Consider the following 27,366-nt stretch of genomic DNA (forward strand, 5'->3'; position numbering starts at 1 on the left):
TCTAAGTTCAATATAAAATAAAAATAGTTTGTCATGTAATACTTCATCAAATTATACATACTCTTTTGTTAATTTTAACTGTTGTATGTAAATAACAAGACCTTTGATTAACGTATAAGTTAATGTGCGAAGAATTTGGTTGTGCCTTATTTTATCAAATTTTTCAACTGAAAAGTAAATGTCAATGCAGCATGGATTGAGAACTTTTGTAAACATATTCTTTTAATATTATAAAATAAAATAGAATTATAATTTAGTTTTTAGTATATAGTAAAATGTCTGATTCTTCGGAAGATGAAGATCTGTCTCGTTTTAGAGATGTAGTTGATACAACATTTGAAATCAAGGGTAAAACACAAAGCCACGAGAAAGGTTTGCTAACTTTGGTACCTAACTGATATATAATTGAATTTGACTGCTTTTGATTGTAATTTTAAATTTACTTAATGAAATAAATATTGTATTTTTAGAAAAACCTTCCGAAAGATATTTAGACGTCGCGACACATTACAATGATGTAAAGGTCTCAGACGAAATGCAAAGACGAATTGGCGCTAAGGTATCAGCAGTGATTGAAAAAAGTATAGAATTTGTAGACGTTAAACAAAATTCTGTAAAGTAAGTACCTTTTAATGGTGCATGCAATTAATAAAGGCTGTCTTTTGCATTCATGCAACTTTTAAATTTTAATGCAATAATATAATAATTATATACTCTTAAAATTATTTGTACTCACATATCATTTATTGTTTGTTTGATTTTTGATAACATATTTAAACATATCACAAGGATTAAAATGGATACCTTTTATGATAAAAAGGACACAATAAATTTTGTAATGTTTACCTTAACTTATAAACAAAAAATAGAAAACTTTGTTTCATAAAAAAAAATCACTATATAAATGTGTTTATTTAAACTAAAACAAAGTCAAGTCATGTCCATCTAAAATTTATTAGTATCCAATTCAAATTCTGAAGATATAATGATAAGATAAAACAGGAAATATATGTTGTTAATAATAAACTATTTAATTTTTTTTTTTTAATAATAAACTGTTTTTATATTTTTTCAGGGAAAGTGAAATTAAAGGAGGTGTGAAGTTGTTTAGAGACTCAAAAAGTTTTTTATCATGTGAAGTGGTAACGGATAAAGATATTGTAACAGAAATACACAATAAGATTTCTAAGAGAATTAAAAGTGCAAGCAAGAGGCGACAAATTGACGATGATGTTGAGGAACCTAATGAAAAAGGTACAAAATATTAAGTATAAAGAGCTTAATATTGACATATTTTACTGAACTTAAATATTAAACAAAATTAATCAATAAACTTATATAATAGAAGGGTTTTTAAAAGTCCAATAAGTTCATATTGTGATCTCTATCCCACTCCAAGGATTAAATATTTGGAAAAAACCTCTTTCTTTTATATCTAGGTTATATTAAATTGTATTTTTTTCCAACCCCTGAAGAGTTTATTTCATAGAAGACAATTAATTGGTATGTTTCCACTACATATTTAATTTCAAGGAAGTTTGGAAACCTTAATATACTCTCACTATCCTCTTTAATTACTTATCTTGGTGCCAAATAGTTATTCAAGTATAAATTAATAGATATTGTAATTTTCAATGTCAGTATGTATTGAGAATACATACTCTCTAGCATTGCATGTTCCAGAATTTTTTCTTTTTGGTGTGGCAATATTTATGGTTTTATAAAAATGCCTTAGAAAGATTAAAACCCCTTTTTAATTAATAAATTTAAAAGAAATGAATAGATATGTGTGATGAATCTTCATAAATCAATATACAATTAAAGAGTTCATGGAAAATAGTTCAAATTGAGAATAAAGCAACTGCTTCTTGGCTACTGCTTAACAAATATGAAAAAATTACAAAAATAGAATGAAAACAATCCAATGTGTTTTTTAAATTAAAAGTATTTATTTTTATTTTCCTTTAAATAAATATTAAAAGCAATATGCAATGCCAATAAAAAACAGTGTTTTATTTTTACAGATAAACTAAATGCAGTTGTAGTGAGTGGTGACTTTATTTTATTAAAGAAAGAAAAAAGATGGCGACCGAAAAGGAAACAAAAGATTGTGGAATTTGTAGCAGTGGGGAATAACAAATCACAACTTAGTATTGGTGTGAGGAAACCAGATACTTAATTTTTTTTCATATTGTGGATTATAAGTGTAGGTTAAGGAATTATATTGTAAATCCTGAAATATTTTAAAATAAAACCAATCATTAATATTAACAAAAATTTATTTACAATCAGTTTATTTAAAATTTACATGTCATTATCACAATTAACTGCTTTCTAATTGTTATACACAAATGTGTATTTGTTTATTTTAATTCAGATTCACATTGAAGTTCAAAGTTCTTAAGAACTTTTAGTATGATTAAAATAAATATAAAATAACTAAAAACATAGCAACTAAGTTTAAATTAAAACAACCTTACTTGTACATTTAATTCTTAACCTACGGAGGAACGGAAGTGCACATTTATGTATAGTTTTAAAACTGAACTTTTTCAATATTTTGTCTCATATCTTCATTTGTCAATATCTATTTCTCTTCTCGCTCGCACTTTGGAGGAAGCTATTTTGTAAATGGAACACTTATTTAGTTTTAAATATAACAAATATGAATTAAATATATTTGAAATTCTTAATTTTTTTTCTTTTCTATAACGTCTAACCAGTTAGTTAACTGAAATATAAACGTTATTAAAGATATTATTTCTTTTTATGGCTGATAAATTTTTACCTTTGACATTGATTGTTGAAAAAAAGTGAACTATTTATTTTTTTCGAGTGTTTGGTTAGGGTTTGGTAGCGAGCCATGCAATGTAGTAACTTTTTGAATGAGATTTTTAATGAAAAATTTAATTCATATTGATGTATTCGTTTGTATTTTGATAGTGAATTGAGTAATATTTGTCAAAAATACATTTTATGAGTAATGTTTGATTTCCATATACGCCTTACAGAATAAAAAGCTTCGTCGTAGACTAAATATTATTTCTTTGAAGGCAGTACCAATTATTTTCACTAAATATATGACGAATCTGCTATATTTTTTTCATTTATAACTATAAATTAAAGGAGATGTTATTTAAAAATCGAAAATAAAAATTCTCAGCCCAATACAGATAATTATGTAAATTGAGACGTCTGCTATAGGTACACATATATTGTTTTTTATTTTACAAATTATTGAGTAACAGTAGAAAACAGTAACATTTTACATTTCATTTATTCAGATCAGTCACAACCCAGTGTACCAAGTACGCAGCGAGACATAGCAACGTTGAAAAGGACAAAATATATTAATAACTTAGACTTTGGCTGGCGTCGCTTAGATTGTCTATTGCAAGTAGAATTACAAAATATTTTCTATTCTACATCACAAACTACAGTATTATGGAATGTGGTGACCACCGCTCATAGAAAGAAACATTAACTAGTACACCGCAAATGCGGCGCCAACCAAACGATGATGTCCAATGTTCTTGTAATTAATCTGGCTCACCTCATATTCAAACCGGAATATCAATATAAGTGATATTTGGTGTTAAGGTAAGTGGTACCATGCAGCTGAGCTTTAAAACAACGCGTTTCCTATTTCAAAAACGCCACAACAATATCCATCACAAAACAAAGGCGGATCGCTCGTAATCGAATTCGATCACTTGGACACCAAGCGGCATTTGTAACGAGTGTGTCTTGTGTGTCTTTCATTGTTAGTCTTATAGTCGGATGTTTTCGTTAGTCCGGCCGTTCCTGAGCTCGTCGTGCGAGAAGGCTCTGTTGTCGAGTCCGCTGGGCTTGTTGTCCGGCGCCTCGGCCTTCTCCACGGGACCGTCCATCAAGAACATTGTTAGGAAGAACATGATGCTGCCTGAAATTATTATACTTGATTAGGAGTTTTATTAAGATGTTTTTAGTAATATTGGTATTTTTTTTAATTTTCTAAACTTAAAAATATATTCCAATTACAGAAGAAGTATAGATAAAGATTGTCAAAAGTTGGTCAAGATCTTGATTAGTCTATGGTAACTTTATGATTTCTTGAATAAATGGCTTTTGGAATCGGCGAAGGTGTTGGAACGTTGGAAACAAATTAAGGATGTACGTAAATAGTTAAGTAGAAAAGTGTGATATTTTTTTTTTATCTTAAGTTACACACTATGCTTAAGGTGCGATTGTTATATAAATATTTATTGCTTTTTATTTACTTGCACAAAAAGTGAGATTACGTACAGATTAAATAAAAAAATGTTATCAAGAATTGTATTTGTCGTGTAAAACTTACTAATGCCGTAGAAGCCTGCGTAGAAGATCATAATAGCTTCTCTGTAGCCGATGGCCTTCGAGACCGGGTCGACCAGGATAGGCAGGTTTCCTCCAACGTTGTTCATAACGAAGAGGAAAACGCCGACTGTCGTTGAACGCACTGATAGAGGCACTATTTCCACTAGAATAGCGAAGACGATTCCGAACCACATTTCAGCTGAAATTAACATTTTCAATATTAAATTTTGAGCAATTAATGTATTTATTTAAGTAATGTATTCTTTTAAATTTAAGTATCACGGATTTTATGCATCGGAATTTTGTAAATATCGGATGGAATACAACTATGCACTGTCCAATAGCAGCATGTTTTCTAGAATTCAGTTTAAATCATCTGGACTCCAGAATTTGTGCGCGTATTTGAGAATTCCGAAATCTGATGTTCTCAAATAGACACAACAAATGACATCGAAATAGGCCTGTTAATAAGATGTTTTTTAAACAACTGAAAAACATGGTATTACAATAACGAAAACACAGGTTGTTTATGTATAACTTACCAAAGAAGTATGAGATAGCAAGTGTAATCATGGCCCATAGAGGTCCGAATATGACCGAACCGAACGCTGGCAGGGTCGCGATTAACTGAGACAAAGCCAAGACCAGTACTCGAGACCTCACACCCATCTTTGACACGAATCTGTAAGGATTTAATATGATGTAGTTTACTCCTCGTCAGAACCTAGCCTGATAAATAAGTACTACTCTGTTTAAAATAGTTGCAACTAGTAATGGATTAAGTTTTCTTCTCATAATTATAATTTTGAATATGTTGATCTCTTTTCCAAATTAGGTTTGATAGGTAGGGTGGTAAAATAACTTTGGTTAGTGAAATAACTTGTGTGCTTGTTCGTGCGTGACTCACTTGTCGGAGACGACGCCGCCGACGACGACGCCGATGGAGCCGATGCCGACCGTGACGGCGAACAGCCACCAGCCGAGGTCCACGTCGGGGAAGTAGTCGCGGTAGTACAGGTCCGCGTTGTACGCAAACGTCATACCGCCTGACGCGACATACAAATAGTTATTTTTTTTATGCTATAGGATGGCGGACGAGCATATGGGCCACCTCATGGTAAGTGGTCACTATCGCCCATAGACAATGACGCTGTAAGAAATATTAACTATTCCTTACATCGTCAATGTGCCACCAACCTTGGGAACTAAGATGTTATGTCCCTTGTGCCTGTAGTTACACTGGCTCACTCACCCTTCAGACCGTAACACAACAATACTGAGTACTGTCATTTGGCGGTAGAATAACTGATGAGTGGGTGGTACCTACCCAGACGGGCTAGCACAAAGCCCTACCACCAAGTAAATGCAAATCTGTATACATATCATTACAGGACGGTGTCCCAATTCTATATTACAGTACGTTAAACAAAAACTTTTAAAATATCTACATATGCCATAATATTAATATCTAAGTTGTGTATGATATATTCCAAGCAGCAATTATTGTGAGTTCTCTCAGGCTGCAACAAAACAAATCTATCCTGTCTGCTGTCACATATTATCACTCATATATCTTAAGGTATTCTGCAACGGGTATAAATATTATATTTGTCTAATAAGTAGCACTAAATTGAAAGAAAGGAAAATATATTAATATTGTAGATACCCATTGTGCACTGTTTTTTAAGGTTTAGAGTTTATCCCATTGTGAGCTATGTTGTATTAACATTTGTATTGTATCTTACCACAATGTCTGATGGAAGCTGCCAAGCAGAGGAGGATGATTCTCGGTTGCGCAATCACGTGCCAGATGGTTACTTGAGGCATCTTCTTCCCTGATTCCAGAGCGGAGTCTCCGGCTTTGGCATTGCCAGCTCCTAAAAAAAGTAATAGAATAATTAGTCCAATAAGAAAAGTCAAATCTCATGGACGTTGAAAATCAATTTTCATGAGAACATTATCATTATAGTTAATTAAAATGAAAAATAAAAACGAATTGTTATTTTCGGGCCATCTCGACTCAGCCGAGATGGCCCAGTGAGTCGAGATGGGTTCAAACCCAGGCAAGCACCGCTGATTCATGTGCTTAATTTGTCTTTATAATTCATATCGTGCTCAGCGGTGAAGGAAAACATCGTGAGGAAACCTGCATGTGACAAATTTGATAGAAATTCTGCCACATGTGTATTCCACCAACCCGCATTGGAACAGCGTGGTGGAATATGTTCCAAACCTTCTCCTCAAAGGGAGAGGAGGCCTTTAGCCCAGCAGTGGGAATTTACAGGCTGTTGTTGACGTTATTTTCGGAAACTAACTGTCATACTGATATTATGATGATGATGATAAAAAATATATCCACCGCAGCCTATTATTTCTGAAACGCTCGAATTTTCGAGTGTCCATAAGATGTACAAGAAGTGCCCTGCTTTATGCCTCCCGTTATAACGAGGGTCCGGCTAAAAATAGCAAAGTTCCATTATACTTTCCTCTTCGACTCAACGAGGAAAGCTGTTGAACTTTGATTACATCTTTAATTTCACGAGAGTTATTGAGTTACTTTTAAAAAATATCTCCTTAAAGCATCTCTTACATAATGTTAGGTTTATTACATATTTTAGTCGTTATCAATGTGTATCAAAAATTGTAGTTATGTCCTTTGTGGGGGTAACAGAAATACTAAGTCTTGATAATAATTGACGCATGTTGGCCTCTTTTAAAGTAACCTATTTTGTAGACATCGAGTATTCAATGTGCAAAATTACAAATTTGAAATAACAATAACTTTTAAGCAAAGTTTTTGTAAAATAGTCTTGGTTTTACACGCTGGTAGTCATGAGAGTGATAAGTTTGTTGTGTTGTTACCTTCTTCTCCGATAGTAGTTCTAGCTGGTTCGCGAAGTGTCAAGAATGTGAGTGCAGCGATCACAAGTCCGATGATACCAGCTCCGTAGTAGCAGACTCGCCAGCTCTGAAAGAACGAAAGCGGCGTTAACGTTGGATTAGAATACAGTAACGAGCAATAAAAACGTTTAACTATAAATGTGTAAATAGTGGATATTACTTTTCTAGTTTCGTTCTATATTTCAAATCCCGATACTTACAATCTACTAACTTCAAGAGTAACTTCTTAGTTCACAAGGTTTTTGTCAATGTAGGAAACCATTAAAATTGTAGTGACCACGTACGGCGCTATCCATAAACCATGCATAAGTATCAAATCTAATTAAGAAGATATTATAAAACAAGTATCAAAACTCACCAGTCCCCAAGCATCAAGATCCGGGATGTACCTTCCAACGGGAAACGCGATACCGTAGCCGCCATAAATACCCCAATTGAATATAGATAAGACCAGCGCCCTTTGGTGTTCAGGGAACAGGTCCGTTAAGAGTCCCGTTGCTAGCGGATTGCAACCAGATTCTCCAGCCGCCATTACCATCCGTAGGATAACTAAATGCCAGTATTCTTTTACGGTTCCCATAAGAAGAATGGCTATTACAAATATCAATGTGCATACACTTAAGATGCGACTTCTGTTAAATCTGAGGACAAAAAAAAACTATACTATATATTATACTAAAAAATCTACCTCAAGTGTGTCGTATAACCTATTAAAGGAGCGTGGTAGAATAAAGTCGAGACCTGCTCCATAGGAAGAGTGATGACTTTTTTGACTTTTTTGATTAGTGGGTTATTTACAGGCTGTTATCCTATAATATTCAGATGACTCAGTGATTGTTACTAATTACCTATCAGCCGCCACGCCGAGCATGACTCCGACGACTGTGAACACTGCCATGAAGGCCGGACCGGCGAGAACTTGGTAATCAATTCCCAGCCCGTTATAGCCCCACTCGCAGTATCTGGATCCATTTAGTGTGAGAGTCTCACACCTGGGAAGAAAAAAAGTCATGTTATGCCAAAGTCATCATTCGTGGCCGTTATCTCTAGTGCTTTGCCGGAAATACTCTTTGAAGGCTCCTACATCACCCATACATTTAGATTCCTTGGCGGAAACTCATGCAAAGTACCAAATATTAAATAGAGGATAAAAATGTGGTAACCGCTTACAGACCACAACTGAACATTTTGCAATTTTAATACTAGTATTCAATGGGATGTAAAAAAAAAATTAAATCCCAATTGGTGGGTCAAAGAGTATTTAATTTATAGTTAATTCGCAGACAAATTGTTAATTATAGTCTATATTCGTACAACAGAGAGAGGCGTTAAAAGAACTATTGATATTTATATATGTCTTGGGCAATAATCTTTGACGATGTTTTGTACATTGCTCAGAACGTGCCCTGACAACAATATCAGAATGTTTTTCTAACAGTCCGAAATATCAAATGATCACTTTACAAGTGCCCGGTTTAAATGTATTTATATTTTTTTATATGATAAGTTATTAAATTACTTGCTAAAACTATTGTAATTATTGGTTATCTTCTTATATTTCTTTCAAAAATTATTGGCTAAGGAACTCCCTGACCGTAAAAATGATAAAAAAATATTAGAATTTTGTTCTGGATGGTGTTATACTTAAAGAGTACTGCCTTATATATTAGTATATTTATATAGTAATTGTATTTGAAAGTTATTGTTTTTTGTTCCTGTGATTATACTTAGTATTATTTTAACTACATTGGACACTAAACTCTATAAAATATTGAATCGATCGTAAAATATAAGTGCCACACACTTTACAAAAGGCGTAATTAACCTCCCTTTCAACCATTTAAGAGCTATGATATTAAATGACACACATATATATAAACGATAAACAAACAATATTTTTTTTATTAGTCGTTGTATTAAAGTTTGAGAAAGCATTCGTAAATTAATTTTAATTCGTATAGACACTTTTAGTGATATCTGAAGAAAACATAAATGAAATGAATATTAAATAAACAGTTTTGCAAACACAAATGTATATTGATGAAAAATATTCATTAATAATGATTAATTGGTAATCAGTCTTAATTAGCGATCGTCGGTGTCAGACGAAATCAGATAACGGGCCGAATTTATCGATTACTCTTAATTAACTTACATTTGAGATTAACATTGGACGCAATATTGAATCTATTATTACGCGAGATGGCCCAGTGGTTTGGACGCGTGCATCTTAATCAATTGCGGGTTCAAAGCCAGACAAGCACTGAATATTTATGTGCTTAATTTGTAATTTGAGGCAACCTGCGTTGTCAAAATGTGTCAAATTTCAAGAAAATCTGCCACATGTATATTCCCCCAACACGCATTGGAACGGCGTGGTGGAATATATTCGAAACCCTCACCTCAGGGAGATGTGGACTGTGTTGTTGTTGTTAATAGTGCCATGTTGTCATTAGGTACGAAATTATTTACTTGGTCGAAGATGTTTGTGCAAACCTGGGTTGCACTACGGGAAGGAAGGGTAGAACACATACTCATCACATGTTCTACCAGTAAGCAACAATAATTATTGTTGTGATTCGGTTTGGTGTAGCTGTGTCGGTATATTCCAATAATGAGAAGGGAAAAGCCAAATAAACAATATCTATCAGTTAATTGACGAGATATAATTGCCTGAAAGCTTAAATTCTTTGTGATATTCACTATGGATTTACAAAAAATAGCGTTTTGTACATAGACGAAAGTGGTATCGGAATTTTGTGAGTAAATTTGTAGTGGATATAAATAGTGTAAGTGTAATAGAGTTGTATTATAAATAGTTAAAAGCCCGGTCTGGCTTCGCACAGGTGGACCATACGTTTTTTAATATGTTTACCGTCTTTATTTATATTTTTTGTTGCTTTCTTCCGACACGTTTAACAATTGTCTTTCTATTTCAACTTATTAACACAAAAACCATAATAAATTACATACCTAAACCTTCCTTATGAATCTCTCTATGTATTGGTGAAAACTACATGAAAATCCGTTCAGTAGTTTTGGAGTTTATCGCGAACATACAGACAGATACAGATATAGTGATGATATAATAATCATAAATTCTTAGTATTGCACAACATATCTGAGTTATTAGCAAATCGTATGAAACGCATCTAAGGCTTGTTTAATTCTTACTTCAATTGGCCATAAGTGTGTCCAAAGATTGGTGACTTGTTGACTAAGGGATGGCTAGTATTTTTCAGTGCCAATGTACATGGCGACCATTGCCCAACATTGGCCCCTACCTTTAAATGAAACAAAGAAAGATTTGTCAACTCAATGGTGATTGGCAATCCGCTGGCCTTGATGGATTGTCGACGGTCAAGTTTACTACGACTCATTTGATATGACTAATATATTTAATGAAACAATTTTATGGCGTATATATAGACCTTGAAACGTTTTTATTAAAAGTGATTTAGTTTAACATATAAACTAGCTGGACCTTCGGCTTTACCTTAATTAAAAATATATAGCTTACATCTATATTAATATTACAGATGTACTGACTCTGTCTGTCCATCTGTCGCTCTTTCACGACCAAACTGTAGAACCGAATTTGCTGAAATTTCGTATGAATCAAATTTGAGCTCCAATAGAGGACATAAGTAAAGTAAGTAAGTAACAGCCTGTAAATTTCCCACTGCTGGGATAAGGCCTCCTCTTCCATTCCTTAATGGATAATATATAAGAGGGTTTGGAACATATTCCACCACGCTGTGCAATGCGGGTTGGTGGAATGCACATGTGGCAGAATTTCTATGAAAGTTACATGCAGGTTTCCTCACGATGTTTTCCTTCACCACCGAGCACGAGATGAATTATAAACACAAATTAAGTATATTTATATGGTGGTGCTTTGCCTGGGTTTGAACCCGCAATCATCGTTTAAGATGCACGCGTTCTAACCACTGGGCCATCTCTGCTCTCTGGTGCAATAGAGGACATAGGCTGCTTTTTCATTTGCATCACATGACAAGCAACACCCTAAAATGCAAGCGAAGCCGCGTGCGACTGCTTGTTCATAAACGTCACCAACAAATTTACAGCCTCAAAGTGTGAATTTAAAAAGTAGCCTAATAGTGGCCTTTCCCGGACTCAAAATATATTTATGACAAATTTAATTGGAATTGGTTCAGTGGTTCAAGTATGTAGATAACAGACTTTCGCATTTATTTTATTAGTAGATAGATGTAGCTATTTAAAATGTTTAATTTTGCTTATTGTATTTAATATTATGTTTTGCGTTTTGAATATTATTGTATAATATAACGACTAACTTTAAATTGTTTTAAAGTATTTTAAAATATTTTAAAGTGCTCGTAAATGTTCTCGTAAGTAAAAGTTGTGAAGTTGATTCCACCACGCTTATTTGGTTGCTAGATATAAATATTGCAGAACAATTATGGAATATGCATATTTCGGATGTTTTCGGGATAAAATATAGCCCATAAATTTTGAGAAAATTTCAGTATTCGTCAACAGAATTCAGTATCTTCGATTTAGAATCTCATCTTCTAACCAGTGGACTATCGCGGCTTTTTCCGGTTCTCAGAAATTGCGCATTTGATGTTTGTTGTTAATTGGCTCAATAAAAATGCGCTGAAGTTCATATATCATATTAATCTATTTTTGTAATCGAGATCTCCGAACGATTATGAAATATGTCAACGTTCATTGTTTCAATTTAGTCGTTGCGTTTGATCAATGTTTGATAAATGCCGATTCAAAAGTGCTCGTAACAGCCTATTGGAATAAAGTATTTTCTGATTTAAGGACTATACTTGTACGTAGTGTATAGAAATCTGAAGAGTTTCTTTGTTTGATCGCTCTAAACTTTGTCCAACTTGAAATGAACTTGTGTTAAGTTAGGTGAATATAAAACTATTTTACAATAACTCACAAAACTGGTTATATGTATTTCCTGATAGTCTCAATTAACAATTATTATTGATGTTTATAACCTATACTTTATAATACGTAATTTTTGGCCAATCCACGGGCAGAGTTGTATCGTTAACATAGGAAAAACCACGTAAATCAGATAATAATTCTTAAAAGAACTTTTGGGGCGCGTCTGAGACTACAGGTGAGGCATTCCAAAAGGTCTCCTAAAATATGTTTGAGAGTGAGTGAGAACACGTTATGGAACCTCGGTTGTCTGTGGATCTTAGGTCGGAGTATCCACTAAGTATAACAATTTCACTATAAGCGGAGTTTTTCATACAATTACACGACAAGCATGGGACCACAAACAAATTCGAAGCTTCGGCTTACTATTGAAAATTTCGAACTGAAAATTCTAAAAACTTTTAATTGGTCCAATCCCGCAGTTTGAAACAAGGTTTTAGGGATTACAAAAAGTTTGTATAGCTAATGAAACATAAGACGAATTGGAGTATTTGGTTATCTGATTAAATAGTTAAATAAGTTCGATATTTAAATTCAATTGATAAGCAATTAATTATTTAAAATCAATGATTGGCTACAATTATTCACAGATCTGGTTACATGTATTTCCTGATAGTAACAATAAAAATTAACAATTATTAATTAATGTTATTTAATCTATCGAAATAAATGCAGAAAAACCACAAAAAATGATTATTTTTGTGTGTATGTATAAATCAAGTCAGTGTTTTAAATTTAATAAAAATCTCGTTAAGGTTACAATGCTGAGGTAATCTTGAATGCACAATTGAAAAAATAATTTTGCCTAAAATATTAGTTACCTAATTTGTATTTAGAATTAATTAAAGTAACGATTATTTTTTTTCTTCTATCTACATTCGGCGTGGTTTTCGTATCTTAGATTAGGAGCTTTACTGTTCTTTCCGTTTAATTGTTATAATAAAACTGAATTTGAATCAATCCGCGAACAAAGCCGCTGATTAAAAGTTAGTTACACAATATTTTTTAGTCTTCCAACTAATGGTTACTTTAATTAGACAATTGTCGATGTAAAAAAAGATAATTGCTATCGATAACCTTAAATCCGCTAAAATCTCGTATATCCGGATTGGCGTTTGAATTTCTTGAATTGATTTCATGCAGAAGAGAAACCAGGTGCATAATTATTACATAGTATACATACGTATACATACATATACATAGTATGAAACAAAGTCGCTTACCGCTGTCTGTCGCTATGTATCCTTAGATCTTTAAAATTACGCAACGGATTTTGATGCAGTTTTTTTTTTAATAGATAGAATCATTCAAGAGGAGGGTTTTTGTATGTAATACATGAATAATATATTAAAGAAACACTGATAATTTTAGAAGTTTCAAATCTGATTTAAGTAAACAACTTCTGTAGTGTATTAGTATCAGTATTGCACCCGCGCGAAGTCGGGCCAGGTCGCTAGTCTCTACATACAATGAAAGGTACTTACATATCACTGGAGTTGACCTTCTCACACACGACCGGCAGCTGACTGAGGGTCAGGTGGGTCGCGTTCAACATGCAAGACTTGTCTCCATAATGTAGATCCTCTGCCGTTACTTTTGATGTCGTTCCTGGAAGTCGAGTTATTTAATTAGAAATAACGCCTATATTATTGTTCTTTTTTTTCGTTGCATCCATATAAAAATAACAACTTGTAAATCTCCCACTGCTGGGCAACGCCTCCTCTCCCTATGAGGAGAAGGTTTTGGAACATATTCACGCTGTTCCAGTGCCGGTTGGTGGTATACACATGTAGCAGAATTACTATGAAGTTTGACACATGTAGGTTTTCTCACGATGTTTTCCTTCACCGCCGACCACGAGATTAATTATAAACACAAATTAAGCACATGCATATTTAGTAGTGTTTGCCTGGGTTTGAACCCGCAATCATCGATTAAGATGCATGCCTTCTAACCACTGTGCCATCTCACTACTACATTCCATATCCATCATCCATAATATTGTTAATTCACGGCGATAATTTAACGTGGACATGCCTTCGTGAGTGAACAGTTTTTATACTATATAGGTATTTATTATGTCACTATTAATTACATCATAAACGCTCAACATTAAAATAATCCTATTGAATTTTCTATATTCTTTATCTTTATGATTATAAGACTCATATTTATAAAATGCATTATTCATTCCACGGCATTTCCAGCCGATCAAACAGATTTTAACGCCCCTTGTGATTTACGAGCATACTCTAACTCTGTTTGACCCTTCAGAACGGAACCAAGCAAAATTTTTAATGAACTGGTGATCAATGTCAAAATATACTTTATTCGGGTAGGCTCTTAGAAGCACGTGGGATCGTTATTTTACGATGTAGATTACATATAGCTAATACCGGTTTGGAGCGTTGAAGAATAGCCAGCAAGAATCTTAATAATAACTCTTTTAAATCAATTACAATTAGAACAAATAACAACAGCTTGTAAATTTCCCACTGCTGGACTAAGGCCTTCCCTCTTCTTGAGGAGAAGGTTTTTAACATATTCCACCCTGTTCCAGTGCGGGTTGGTGGAATACACACAAGGCAGAATTTCTATGAAATTAGACCATGCAGGTTTACTCACGACGTCTTCCTTCGTCGCTGAGCACGAGAGGAAGTATAAACACATATTAAGCACATGAATATTTAGCGGTGTTTGCCTGGGTTTGAACCCTCAATCATCGGTTAAGATGCACGCGTACTAACCACTGGGCCAACTCGGCTTTGCATTTTCTTTTTATTTTATCACAATTAAATAAAGAGTATTTATTTGACTTGTATTGATTTAGTAAAGTTGTTATAACATATACAAACTAGCTGTCTGTCGTAAGTACATAAAATATATAATCATAATTTTATTGACAACAGCTACTGAAAATATACATATATATATTTAAGAAATCAGTCCTATAATTAGGTCGAGTTCAGTCACCAACACACAGATGATTTATATATATAAAGAGGTGAAAATGTCTTAATAATACCGGCCAGTAATACGCACGCATGAGCGCACACACTTTGTATCTATAAATATAATCTTTTTTGTGCTTCAATTACGTGAATTGTACTGAACGTGTCGGTATGAGACTATGATCAAACGACGCAGAATCCAAAGATTGTTATAACTACTAATTTATTTAATTCCATTTTTTTCGTAAAAGACAAGCAAGCAATTCAAAATAGAAGTGTTACGGTTACCGGTTCGGAATTTTACACATCGGAACTGAGAAGAACTGGCGAAAAATCTCAGCGGGATTTACATATATTTGTTTTTTATTTCATGCTACATATACAAAACAAACATATATTTGTTATTTGAAACAGTCTGGAGGAGATCATCTCATTCCCAAGGCTTTTGGCTTCCGCACCTTTAAAGAAAAGAGGAAACCTTATAAGATCACTTCAGTTTCCGTTTGTCCGTCCGTTAAGACCCTTTTACTAAACTACACGTAGCGACATCAAGTAGAAATTAATAAAACATAGTATCATGAAATTCGGCAGTATCTTCCATACGAATAGGGAATAATCAGAAAACGTAATTTGTTGAAAATAGCCGTAATTTGGTGGTACGGAACCCACTGTGCGTAAATCTGACCTGAACTTTCCCAGCTTTTTTATTGTATGCCCAGCGAAGCAGAAACAGTTGGTATTATTAACTATGATTTATTTATAATAAAAAGCGTTATAGAAATGTAATGTAAAATAATGATATGATATAATAGTATATGTAATATTTCATTTCTTTTGATTAATAAATATATTCATTTTATATAAGTTGAACTATGTTTTATATAACAAATAGAGGATGAAGACGTTTTCCCAAGCTGAAAGAATTAGGTACAAAACCAAAATACATAAAACTTTTATGAAAAGTTGCAGCGCATTTCGGAGAAGAAGAATAAAAAATGATCTTTACGTCTATTAAAGTTGAGATAATGTACTTATACATATCAATTAATATAACGCGATGAATTGAAATCCTTTATATAAATCACTAATATTATAAATGGAAAAGTAACTATCTGTCATTGCTCTTTTCCAGTTGAATCTATGAACCGAATTTGATGGAATCTGGTATGAAAGAAACTTCAAAGGAGGCCATAGATTATTTTTATGAACATGCTTTTAATAGCTTAACTTGTAACTATGTATGTAAGAAAATCTTGATATTCTAATTCGACCCACTTCCCGGTCTTCGACTAGGATGAATGATGATGAATTATGCACACGCTCTGAGTTCTGATGACAATACATGCCTAGCTAAGGAACGTCATTACAAATCCAATATGGCGGCCTTCTCAAGATGGCGGACTTTTTGTTCGAAATCCACCCCATAATGTTGATATAAATTAAAGGCTTGCTGTTAGGAGGTTGAAAAAAAATAGTCACGTGTTTAAAATCCAATATGGCGGTCGTCCAAGATGGCAGATAGGCTATTTGAAATGCATCTCCGTCATATAGGTATCAAATGAAAGGGTTTGCTGTCAGGAATAAGTACGAAAAAAAAGTCACGTGACTTAATTTTTTGTACTATTTAGTGCGTGCTAAAAACGTGTTTTTTAGTTTTTTAAACTATTATTTTTATTATTGCCTAATACTTGGACAGATCCCATAAATGCGAGCGAAGATTGTTACATGAAACTGTAGTGGAATGAAGAACCGAGCCGCCAGTTCCACGTGCGTCCTCATCAGCCGAATATAGTTTTCGTAATTAATTTTAAGTTACCATTAATCATTAATTATCAAAACGTAACATTTTTTAATATTGTTTCAAATTAGTGTAAAAGCTTAGTTCCATTCAAGTCATTATAAACTATTTTGTTTTATTTTGTCCTACGTCTGTAGAAACGTAATAATCTACAGTGGGAAACTAGCATTATATAAATATAAATAAAATATGAATTGGCAAACACTATTTAATATTATGACGCAAAACAGTATAATGTTTCTGAGAAGACATTTATCAGAATAATACAGAATTATAATCACCCAAATTACTTTGTAGCGTTTATAGTGCGCAATAGTTTTGATCAATCTATATTAATATTACAAATGGGAAAGTAACTCTGTCTGTCTGTCGTTCTTTCACGAACAAACCGCTGAACCGAATTTGATGAAATTTGGTATGAAGCAAACTTGATCTCCAAGAAAGGACATAGGCTACTTTTTTGTTTAACACATGACAACCAATACCCTATAACGCAAGCGGACCTGCGAGCGACTACTAGTAAAACAATAAGTGAATGAAATTATTAATAATAGTAGCTCAAAGAATAAAGAATATACTGAAAACAAATATTAAAATAATAATAATAAATATTCTTCTTGGTTTGGTAAAAAATCTATTTCCTCGTAGAGCATTATTATTTTCATAGATTTTATTTTATAATAATGCAATATTATAATTAATTAATGATAGTTATCTTCGTAATTTATCAAAGTTCAAGTATAAAGTAACAAGACATTAAAAATCAGGAAATAATATAACAAAATGCAATTATTATAACGAAATATATTTATGAATAAGTACTCTGCTGTTAGCAAGACCTAAGTAATTGAATGATCATCAAATCAAATGTATTTAATTTAAGTAAACTCTACACTAAAACATTTTTGCATCATCTGTCTTTTGAACTCATAGGCATCACCATTTCGGAAAGCAGCCTCTAGCGAGAAGAAACGGCAAGATACTCGCATAGTTGTTTTAAAACCTTATTTACAATGCTGTTATTATTCACAATGATTGTTTATATAGCAACCCCTTCCGGCTTCGCACGGGTACTTGATATATGTCGTTATATCATGAATAAATTACACAAAATCATTTTAAATTGTAGCCTATGGGTTATTCTGATATGTAACCTATTTTACTGTAAAATTTCTTCCAAAACCGTTCAGTATGTTTTTCGTGAAAGAGTCAGAAACATACATACACAAATTCTCGCAAATTTTCGCATTTATAATAATAGTAATTCCTTTGTTGAAAACCGAGCCTAAAACCAGGGGTATTTATCTATAATAATAGGTTTATGACGTTTTATTTTGACCGGTTATACTAACAACTCGCGGTGTGTGTTGCAACTTTGAAAAACCAATATAAATTTGACAGATCAACATTACATGAATAAATTAAATATGCCTTCAATACTGTAACAACATTTGTGTTTTATTCTAAACTAAATATTTATAATTAACTGTACGATCTTTGGTTAACAGATTTTTCATTAAAATATATATTTTATAATAATTTTATCTCTAAAGATTTTTATTTTTCTTTTTTGTTTTGATTTGATTTTCTTTAAGCTTTTTCTGTTCGTTAATTGCTAATTTAAAGAATTATATCCTACATGATTCATACAATATTTATTGACATTTACATAAATATACAATAACGTAGAATATAATTGTTGTTTTTTTTTTAATTATTTATTCTGTGTCTTTGTGATACAGCTGTGAAGTACACAGCCAAATAAATAAAAATATTAACAGTAAGAATCCTAATCCATTTTTGGGATCCGTTATATTTGATATATTTAAAATAGTGAGGTCGAATAATATTGTTGGATCTAGCGAGCTTATAATACCGCAACGTACAATTTATCAGCTTTGAGAATTGTGATTTAAACACTGACCATAGGATGACCAGTAAATACTCTTTGATACATGGACTCTTGTAAATGATAATATTGTACAAACACAGGTTTTTCACATCGACAAACGGTCATATTCCTCTTGTAAGGGCCGACCTTATGTGATGTTACTATAACCCTCTATTGGTTCGGTTTTTGTCATATTATCGGTACACATACATACATATATGTATATTTTTTATTCCCTTCCCTTTGTCTATCCATTCCTTATTCCATTAGAAATCTCCTAAAGGGTTAAGCATACCTTTTAACTTTTCTTGTTACTTAATCTTTAGATATTAGCTCAGGTACGCTTATTACATACAAGCTGCCCATCCCGACTTTGTCCAGGAGTAAGAATTTAATTTAATTTACTCCTCGATCGCAGGACCAGAACTAAATTATCCAGGATCCACGCAAATTTACATAAAAACTTTAACAAAATCGTCCCACCCGTTTAGGAAGAGTTCGTCTTCAAAAGATATCTTCAGTTGGCAGTTAGTGATTATATATAGACATACATGTATATTTTTTATAATTATTAACTGCTCACCCGAAATTCATCTAAAGTTACCCCAAAGGATTTAGTTCCTTAAATTTCCTATGTTATAGATTTAAGCTTCCTAGATAATTGCTTTGCTGTAGATACTCAGTAAAGGCAAACGATTTTATAAATAAAGATAACATTACTCACTTTACCATTAATTAAAAAAAGATTTAAACCGAAATCTAAACAAGCCAATTTAGTATTTAATTCAATGTCATAAAGTCTTTAATGTGACGCGAATCACGTAATTTCCAAATCAGCCGTGATGCAACCCTTTCCGTCAGTCATGGAATGTTACACACATTTATGTGACAGTTACGTTAAGTCATGTCGGTAACGATCGGATTAGTAGTATAACGCTCAGGTATTTGACCCTCGCATTAACTATGTCGAGGTTAGATGAACTTGATACTTTTAGGATTCAAATCATGATAATCTTCCGTAATACATTTTGTAAAGGGACTATGTAATTAAGGCGATCGTCTAACAAGTGTTCGATGTATTAATATGTAACTTGCGACCTGCCCCGGCTTCGCACGTGTGCAATGATATGACATCAATGTTGGAGCTTCTAAAATTATCATTGTTTCTTTACTTGTCCATATATAAAACCTTCTTGAATCACTCTATCTATTAAAAAAAACTGCCACAAAATCCGTTGCGTAGTTTTAAAGATTTAAGCATACATATGGATATAGGGACAGAGAAAGCAACTTTGTTTTATACTATGTAGTGATAGTGATAAAACCTAAAAATCAGTTGCAAAATTGTTATTTTACAACACGACTTGGTATATTCGAGACGCATGATGAATTTTATGAATTCTCAATTTTTTTCTAGCCCTAACGGAACCTAATTCTTGGATTTATGTAAAGATTTTCGTGCCGTTTTGGTATTTAATATGTAGCTAATTTTTTTTCATTACATTCGTACTTCATAACTTCATCATAAATAGGAGTTATATGAAAAAAAAAAGCTGAGATGATTGCGGGTTCAAACCTAGGCAAGCACCACTCAATTTTCATGTGCTTAATTTGTGTTTATAATTCATCTCGAGCTTTTGACTGCCTATTTTGTTGTTTTCGTTTCTTTTTAAACGTGTCAACACAGATCTTAGATCCTATTGCACTTCGAAAATTAACGGCTTATATTTCCTACATATGGAGTCTCTGGGCGGTACATACCAACTCAGTATGATATTTAAAAAAAAAGGATTTCATAACAATTAATAGATGCACTGATGTATGACGTAACGTTACATCTGCGCAAACAATAAACGTAGACTAGAATATCTTACCAATAAGGTAGTGTCCCAATTCGCCAAGAATGTAGCCGACCGACACCAAACCCAGCACGTACCACTTGTAGAAGTTCTGAAGTTTGCTCCAAATGCCTCCGTGGAACATTTTGATTTATTCTGGAACAAGAAAATTTCATAATAAACTTACTTTGTTTATAAAATTATATTTTTAAAAATGTTCATCGCTAATCACTGTTAGTTTTTTGTTTATTCGTCATAATTGACGCTAATTTAGTTAAAGAGGTAAATTTTATATCTATTTACTTTTAAAAAATTAAATATGCAATGCATTTTTATGGACTAATGTTATTGCCTAGAGTTTTGCTCGCGTTTTATTGATTGGTTGTCTTTCTTTACAGTTCAAGTTTCCTTTAAACCAAATTGTGGTTTGCAGTGAATGAGCAACATATAAACAGAAATATTAATTAATTAATTAATATTAGAGTTACTTTCGTATTTATAATAGTCATTATAGAAAGCATCATATAAGTGTCGTTTAAGTACTGTATTATAATATCATTTGACAATAGTTGGAAGTTGTATTGACTAATTTTGGAAATGGCTGCGTTTCTTAAACATATATAGCAGAAGTGCGTAAACTAAGGCCCTCTCTATACCCTTACTCTAGACCTACTTTCCTAGTCTCTTATTATTGTTATTTTTTATTCATCAGAGCGCGCGCATAAATGCTAGAGTCTCTCTTGAGAAATCAGTCAGAGAACGTCCTCACCATTTTTTTAATCTGTTATTTTAATCTGCTTAAATATTTTAACGAAATCAAAATATAAGAAATTAAAGCAAATTAACATTAGTTTTTTATAATCAGTCATTATTTTATGATGGTCCAGTCGGAAGTATTTAATACAATAATGTATTATGAATTAAACTCGTATTTTTTTGGTAATAATAAAACAAACTTGTTTCGTCTTTGGACAGTATAAATTATCGAAGTATTTGCGGGGTTTAGGTAGAGCTGACCTTGAGCGGTGTAAATGTTTCACAATAATTAATTTCAAAGCCATGCTTAAATTCTTCGTGGTTTTATATACAAAGAATGTTACACACATTATTCTAATTTGGATCATTATTGAAAATTCGAAGATAACAGCTATACATTTTTACGTATGATTTTTTCTTTTACCCATTTTTTTTTTAATCGAACAGAACAAAGGCATATCGACGAACTGTTTTGTCTTTGATTATACGTATTACGATTGAGTAATTGTAATTAGTAACATCGCTTTTGTGAATCACCTTTATGAAAAATAATAAGCCTTTTATGAAAATATATTTCTAAACAAAATAATTTATATTATTTTCATTTAAATAACAATGAACATGTTTGTATAATTTTACTTTTATTCTATATATACAGCGTGGAAAATAATGACGAAATGTTTCTGTAATTAGGAATAAAAGACGGGATTTTTTCATTTTATATTGTAAATGATTATCTTAGTTCCCGAAATAGACAGTTCCTTACATTCTGACCCAGATCAAGCCCTGTCACAACTCCATTTCGTTCTATCTTTGTAGTTTCGTGTGTCGCGTTCACGGATTATGTTTATAAAAAAAGGACTTTTTATATGGTAGTTTTCACTTTAGTTTTCACCCGTTTCGAGTATGGGCGTCCAGTTTTTAGGAATCTACTTCTGTATCTCTGACAAGGTGTGTGTTTGACTATGATCAGTTGAGTAGTATTAATGACTTTTTTGTGCCAAAAAGGCACATATTACTTAGCCAAAGTCTCGTGACTTTTGAAGGTAAAAGTTAATATTTAAAAGCGATACAGATAATTTTAATATTTCGGATTCATAAGTTTGCGGATTAATACAGGTTGTAATATTTATTTACCACTAATCCATAGATGTATTACGTTAAATAAATTTCTATGTATGACCTTTTTTGCAATTATATAGACGAATTATATGTTTAAAGTTTTTCTATAAATTAATATGTTACTAAGTTAAGCATAACGGCTATTTTTGACAAGTTAAGCGTTGCACTGACCCAAATAGAAGTAATAATTTAATCGCCCGTGTGTCCATTGTTCTGTCGTCTGCACGCCACTTATAGCTGACTTGTGTTTTTTTTTAAATCACAATCATACTAGTGATTTTTTTTAATACATGATCAAAGGCAACTGTTTATAAATCCTGTCGTGTATGTAATTTTGAAGCAGACATTAGTAAATAATATTCATTTTTTTTTATTTATCAAACTTCATTTATATAAGACCAACTGATTAAGAGGTCATCATAGTTCATAGAAATTGTCGCCGTAAGAATTATTAATCAAACCTTACATTGATGTGCTTTGTGGGAGCAATATATTATTACCTCTATAAGTGCTATATTTTCATATTGTTCATAATATTAATTAAGAAGTTTGTATATTAATTCAAATAGGTAAGTATTTAATCAGTATATACATATTTTGTTAAATTGAATGCGTTGTTACGAGTAAATTCGATTTTAAAAGTTTCTTTCTTCCAGCTTCTTTCTTCGTCATCTTATCCATATATATTTCCTTTATCTTTCTATTTCTCGTATATATGTAGTTTCAACAACTATAACAACAACAGCCTGTAAATTCCCATTGCCGGGCTAAAGGCCTCCTCTCACTTTGAGGAGAAGTTTTGGAACATATTCCACCACGCTGTTCCAATGGGGATTGGTGGAATACACATGTGGCAGAATTCTATGAAATTTGTCACATGCATGTTTCCTCACGATGTTTTCCTTCACCGCTGAGCACGAGCCGAATTATAAAGTCAAATTAAGCACATGAATCAGCGATGCTTGCCTGGGTTCGAACCCGCAATCATCTGTTAAGATGCACGCGTTCTAACCACTGGGCCATCTCAACTCTTAGTTTCATCAGATTTATAGTCACAATGTTTTGTAATCAACGATTGTGTCAGTATGATAACTATAATGATATCCGCGATGTAATAAACGATACGTACATTAATAGTTGAATCTATTCATAAGTCATGCGAAATGTCGATACTCGATATTAGCATTTATTGCGCAACACTAAAGCTGGAATCATTTTGGAATAGTTATTTTAATAACGTTATTGGTTAACAATGAGTTTGTATTATTGGTTCAGTGAAGTAGATCCTGAATTTAAAGCATAGAAGTCAATAAAAAGTTAATAGGATTTTTAGTTAAGGAATGTTAAAGTTGATTTTGGTCACACTCCGTTGGTTCGCTAAGTTGAGCGGTTCGTTCTGCATCTAGATCTATTATGTAAGAAGTGATTCGAATCACATCCTAAAACACTATGACATATCAGGATGTGATGATATAGTTATAAAATTTATAAGATTTAACGACCTTCGTGGTCGAGCGGTTTTCTTGGGCACGCCACTCCGAGGTCCCGGGTTCGATTCCCGAGTCGATGTAGAAAATTCATGTCTTGTTATTTTGGGTTTGGTTGTAGTACTGTCGTTACTGACTTTACTTGATTTTCCACAACACAAGTGCTTTAGCTACTTACATTGGGATCAGAGTAATGTATGTAATGTTGTCCAATATTTATTTATTTATTTTTTATAAGAATGTTGTCAAGATTTTACGTGTGAGATTCGAAGTGAAATCTTACTAAATTGAGATAGGGGATGCACTTGTGTTCTATGTATACCTTTATTTAAATAAAGACTTTATAATATACATTTTATTTATGTTAATGTCTGACAAGAAATACAATTTAGCTGGTGTTAGTTCTTTGTGGAAGCTCATTTGGTTGAGTAACTGATTTTACGGTCAAGCAGCAATTGATATCGGTTCGGGTTTGAAGGGTGACTGAGCAACCACTACAGGCACAAGGGACAAAGCATAACATCTTAGTTTTACAAGGTTGGTTGAACATTCGAGATGTAAGGAAGATTTAATAGGAGGTGACCCATTGGTCATTTCGCCTACCTAGATCATAAAACAATATTAATCAATCTTGTATTAAGAGTACAAGATACAGGGTGCCCCTGTATATTCTACTCTTGTATTAAGAGCACTGACCTCTTAGTATCGACCCTGCCATTCATATAGATGAAAAATGTGAAAACTATACTTTTATAATAACACGAAATTATTTTGTATTCATATATATCCTTTCAGTTAAATTTTTCTTCGACTTAACAATAATTTTATGTATATTTATGTTTATATTTCCTCTACAATCAAGACTTTAATGGCAGAATGAGTAAATTAATCATCGTATACGACTTATATATGAAGATTGATATGACATTTTGTAGCATAAATTGAAACTAATTTTAGGTCGTAGTTATTAATATATCATCATCATCATATAAATCATACAACATACTAAAAGTAGGTTATATCCAATGTTAAAGTATTTTTGGTCTGTTTCGAAATAATATTTTTTTCATCATTATATATTATAAAACAAAGTATAGCCCCTTAGCTACGTCTGTCTATCTGTCTGTATCTTCGCTATAAACTACAAAACTACCGTACAAATTTTCATACGGTTTTCATTAATAGAGAGAGGAATTCATAAGGAAGGTTTAAGTAAATAATTTATAAATGTTTTATATAAGTAAGTTGAAATAGAACGACAATTGTTAAGCATGAGGGAGAAAAGCAACAAAAAATATACCTATATAAAAAGTAAGAATATAAAAAATACTTATATCAACCCGTGCGAAGCCGGGATGGGCCGCTAGTTATAATGTTATTTGAAAAACGAGCAAATGAGACGACTTTATTAAAAGTGGTCATGTAATATATGTACATGCAAAAAAAAACCTCCAAAATTGTGATATTACATTAGCAAAAATCTCTATTGATATTATCATTCTCGTAATTTTTCATTTGCTCAATCTTCTAGCATTATAAAATCTCATGCGAATAATCGAAATTCGAACATAATTTTTCGAATGTTTTTGTTTAGAATTCATTATCAATTGTCAAAGACAAAAAATATAAATAGTTTAACGCCTGTCACATTTGACAGTTTGTTGACATGAAAAAAAATGGCGGACAGCCGTGACCTTGACTTGTTCTAAAATGGTATTAAATCGGTGAACGTATCTCAAATTAAATCCTCGGTCGTGGATCATCGCCTCAAAAGGCCGGGACTCGTAATTATTTCTCGATAAACATTAAAAATATACTTCCTTATTACTTCTTTTTTTTTTTAATTATAATTGATTGCTATAATTAACGTTGTTCTTAACCGGTTTGTGCTTATATAATAATATTGTATGATGTAATTGACAGATTTATATGTGAGTAATTAACTAAAAATATAAAAAGAGTTATCATATAAATATCATTGACAGATAATATAAGAGTTTCTGTTAACGCCTCGCTGTCATTCAAAGGCCTTATCTTTTTTTACTATGGTCATTACTTTCATACGTTTGATAACTTTCACCAACCAAAAGAGGTTGGATTCTTCAAATAAATAAATTTAATATTGAGGCTAAAAGGCTCAAAAATTTGAGTAAAAATGGCGTATGAGTATCATCGAAGTTGTTAACGGAAATTTTGGTCTAAAAATAAGGTTAACTTAAGTAGTTACGTCGATGGTGGTATAGTGTTGTATTGTAAATAAAGTTTTATTAATCAAGAACTGTTTGTAGTGCATAATAGACCTGAGCATTCATAATATATTTCTAATAAGAAAATGGCGCGGAATACATATTGAAGGGTTATATATCTTTACTCCTTGTTCAAATTGAATACGCTATAGGTTATTGGATATTCATATGTCATCCGACACGTGCAGTTTCCCTCGCTTTTACTAAGTAGTAGACCCGCCACGGCTTCGCAAGGATGCAATGCTGATACTATACATATTACAGAAATTGTTTATTAATAGAAACTTCTAAAATTACTAGTTTCTTTACTAGATTATCCATGTACCTATTATATACAAAAACATTCAATTCGTATCACTCTATCTATTAAAAGAACCGCATCAAAATCCGTTCCATGATTTTAAAGACCTTAGCATACATAGTGACAGACAGCGGTAAGCGACATTGTTTCATTAGATAGTAATGAAATTATGAGATTAAATATTTAAAAAAATGATAACTTATTCGTATTTAACCCACGATTTCAGATTATGATCCATATATATTACACGTTAGTGCATTTGATTAGATTTAAATATTTTATTTAAAACGATAAAATATAAATCCTAAATATTTAATGCTTTTTTAAGTGTGGCACTAAATACGTAATTTTTAGTTAATAGTCATTACTGGCCTTCTTGTTAGCATAAGAATAGATTCGATAAGCATTAATTAAATGGTTGAATTTGTTTTTGTGTTTGTTCAGCCAATGTCTTAAATCTGTCAAAAGCTGAATCAAAATCTATTGAAACCGCAACTATATCAACCGTGAAACACGTACCATAAGCAATACAGAAGAACTGGATCATCTAATTGTTTTTTATTAAGCACAGATTATGATAGCCTTTTGTAAAGTTTTTTTTTTATAAAAAAATATACAACCTTCGCAAGCATGAGTAAATTTAAATTACAGTCATGTAACAATAACTCTATGCACTGTTGGCTTAATCGGGTTAATTTTTTTTTGTTTTTAAAATAAGAACGTTGTACTTCGCCGGTCAAGAGTTAAAGGTTGCTGGCAGCCTTGACATTGCTTCAGAATTTCAATGTCA

General features: G+C 32.3%; 2 protein-coding genes across 2 annotated transcripts in view; one reads left to right on the forward strand and one right to left on the reverse strand.

Annotated features, from left to right (window-relative positions):
• Positions 1 to 161: 161 nt before the first annotated feature.
• Positions 162 to 2,693, forward strand: LOC124532988. The gene is made up of 4 exons (XM_047108134.1): positions 162 to 393; positions 465 to 618; positions 1,076 to 1,254; positions 2,025 to 2,693. The coding sequence occupies exons 1-4, from the start codon at positions 276 to 278 to the stop codon at positions 2,177 to 2,179; spliced, it is 606 nt and encodes a 201-aa protein (XP_046964090.1). The 5' UTR covers positions 162 to 275; the 3' UTR covers positions 2,180 to 2,693.
• The window catches only part of LOC124532987 (D-xylose transporter), a 57,404-nt gene continuing 32,299 nt past the window's right edge, over positions 2,262 to 27,366 (reverse strand). The window contains exons 2-11 of the mRNA XM_047108133.1: positions 20,701 to 20,820; positions 13,671 to 13,794; positions 8,085 to 8,228; positions 7,595 to 7,877; positions 7,198 to 7,303; positions 6,081 to 6,212; positions 5,243 to 5,381; positions 4,878 to 5,017; positions 4,337 to 4,534; positions 2,262 to 3,922 (exon numbers count right to left, since the gene is read on the reverse strand). Coding sequence (XP_046964089.1) covers positions 3,771 to 3,922; positions 4,337 to 4,534; positions 4,878 to 5,017; positions 5,243 to 5,381; positions 6,081 to 6,212; positions 7,198 to 7,303; positions 7,595 to 7,877; positions 8,085 to 8,228; positions 13,671 to 13,794; positions 20,701 to 20,809 — 1,527 coding nt within the window. The 5' untranslated portion in view covers positions 20,810 to 20,820 and the 3' untranslated portion in view covers positions 2,262 to 3,770. The remainder of the gene's footprint in view (positions 3,923 to 4,336; positions 4,535 to 4,877; positions 5,018 to 5,242; positions 5,382 to 6,080; positions 6,213 to 7,197; positions 7,304 to 7,594; positions 7,878 to 8,084; positions 8,229 to 13,670; positions 13,795 to 20,700; positions 20,821 to 27,366) is intronic.

Source organism: Vanessa cardui, chromosome 10 (assembly GCF_905220365.1).
Source record: "Vanessa cardui chromosome 10, ilVanCard2.1, whole genome shotgun sequence".
In the NCBI taxonomy this organism is placed as follows: Eukaryota; Metazoa; Arthropoda; class Insecta; order Lepidoptera; family Nymphalidae; genus Vanessa; species Vanessa cardui.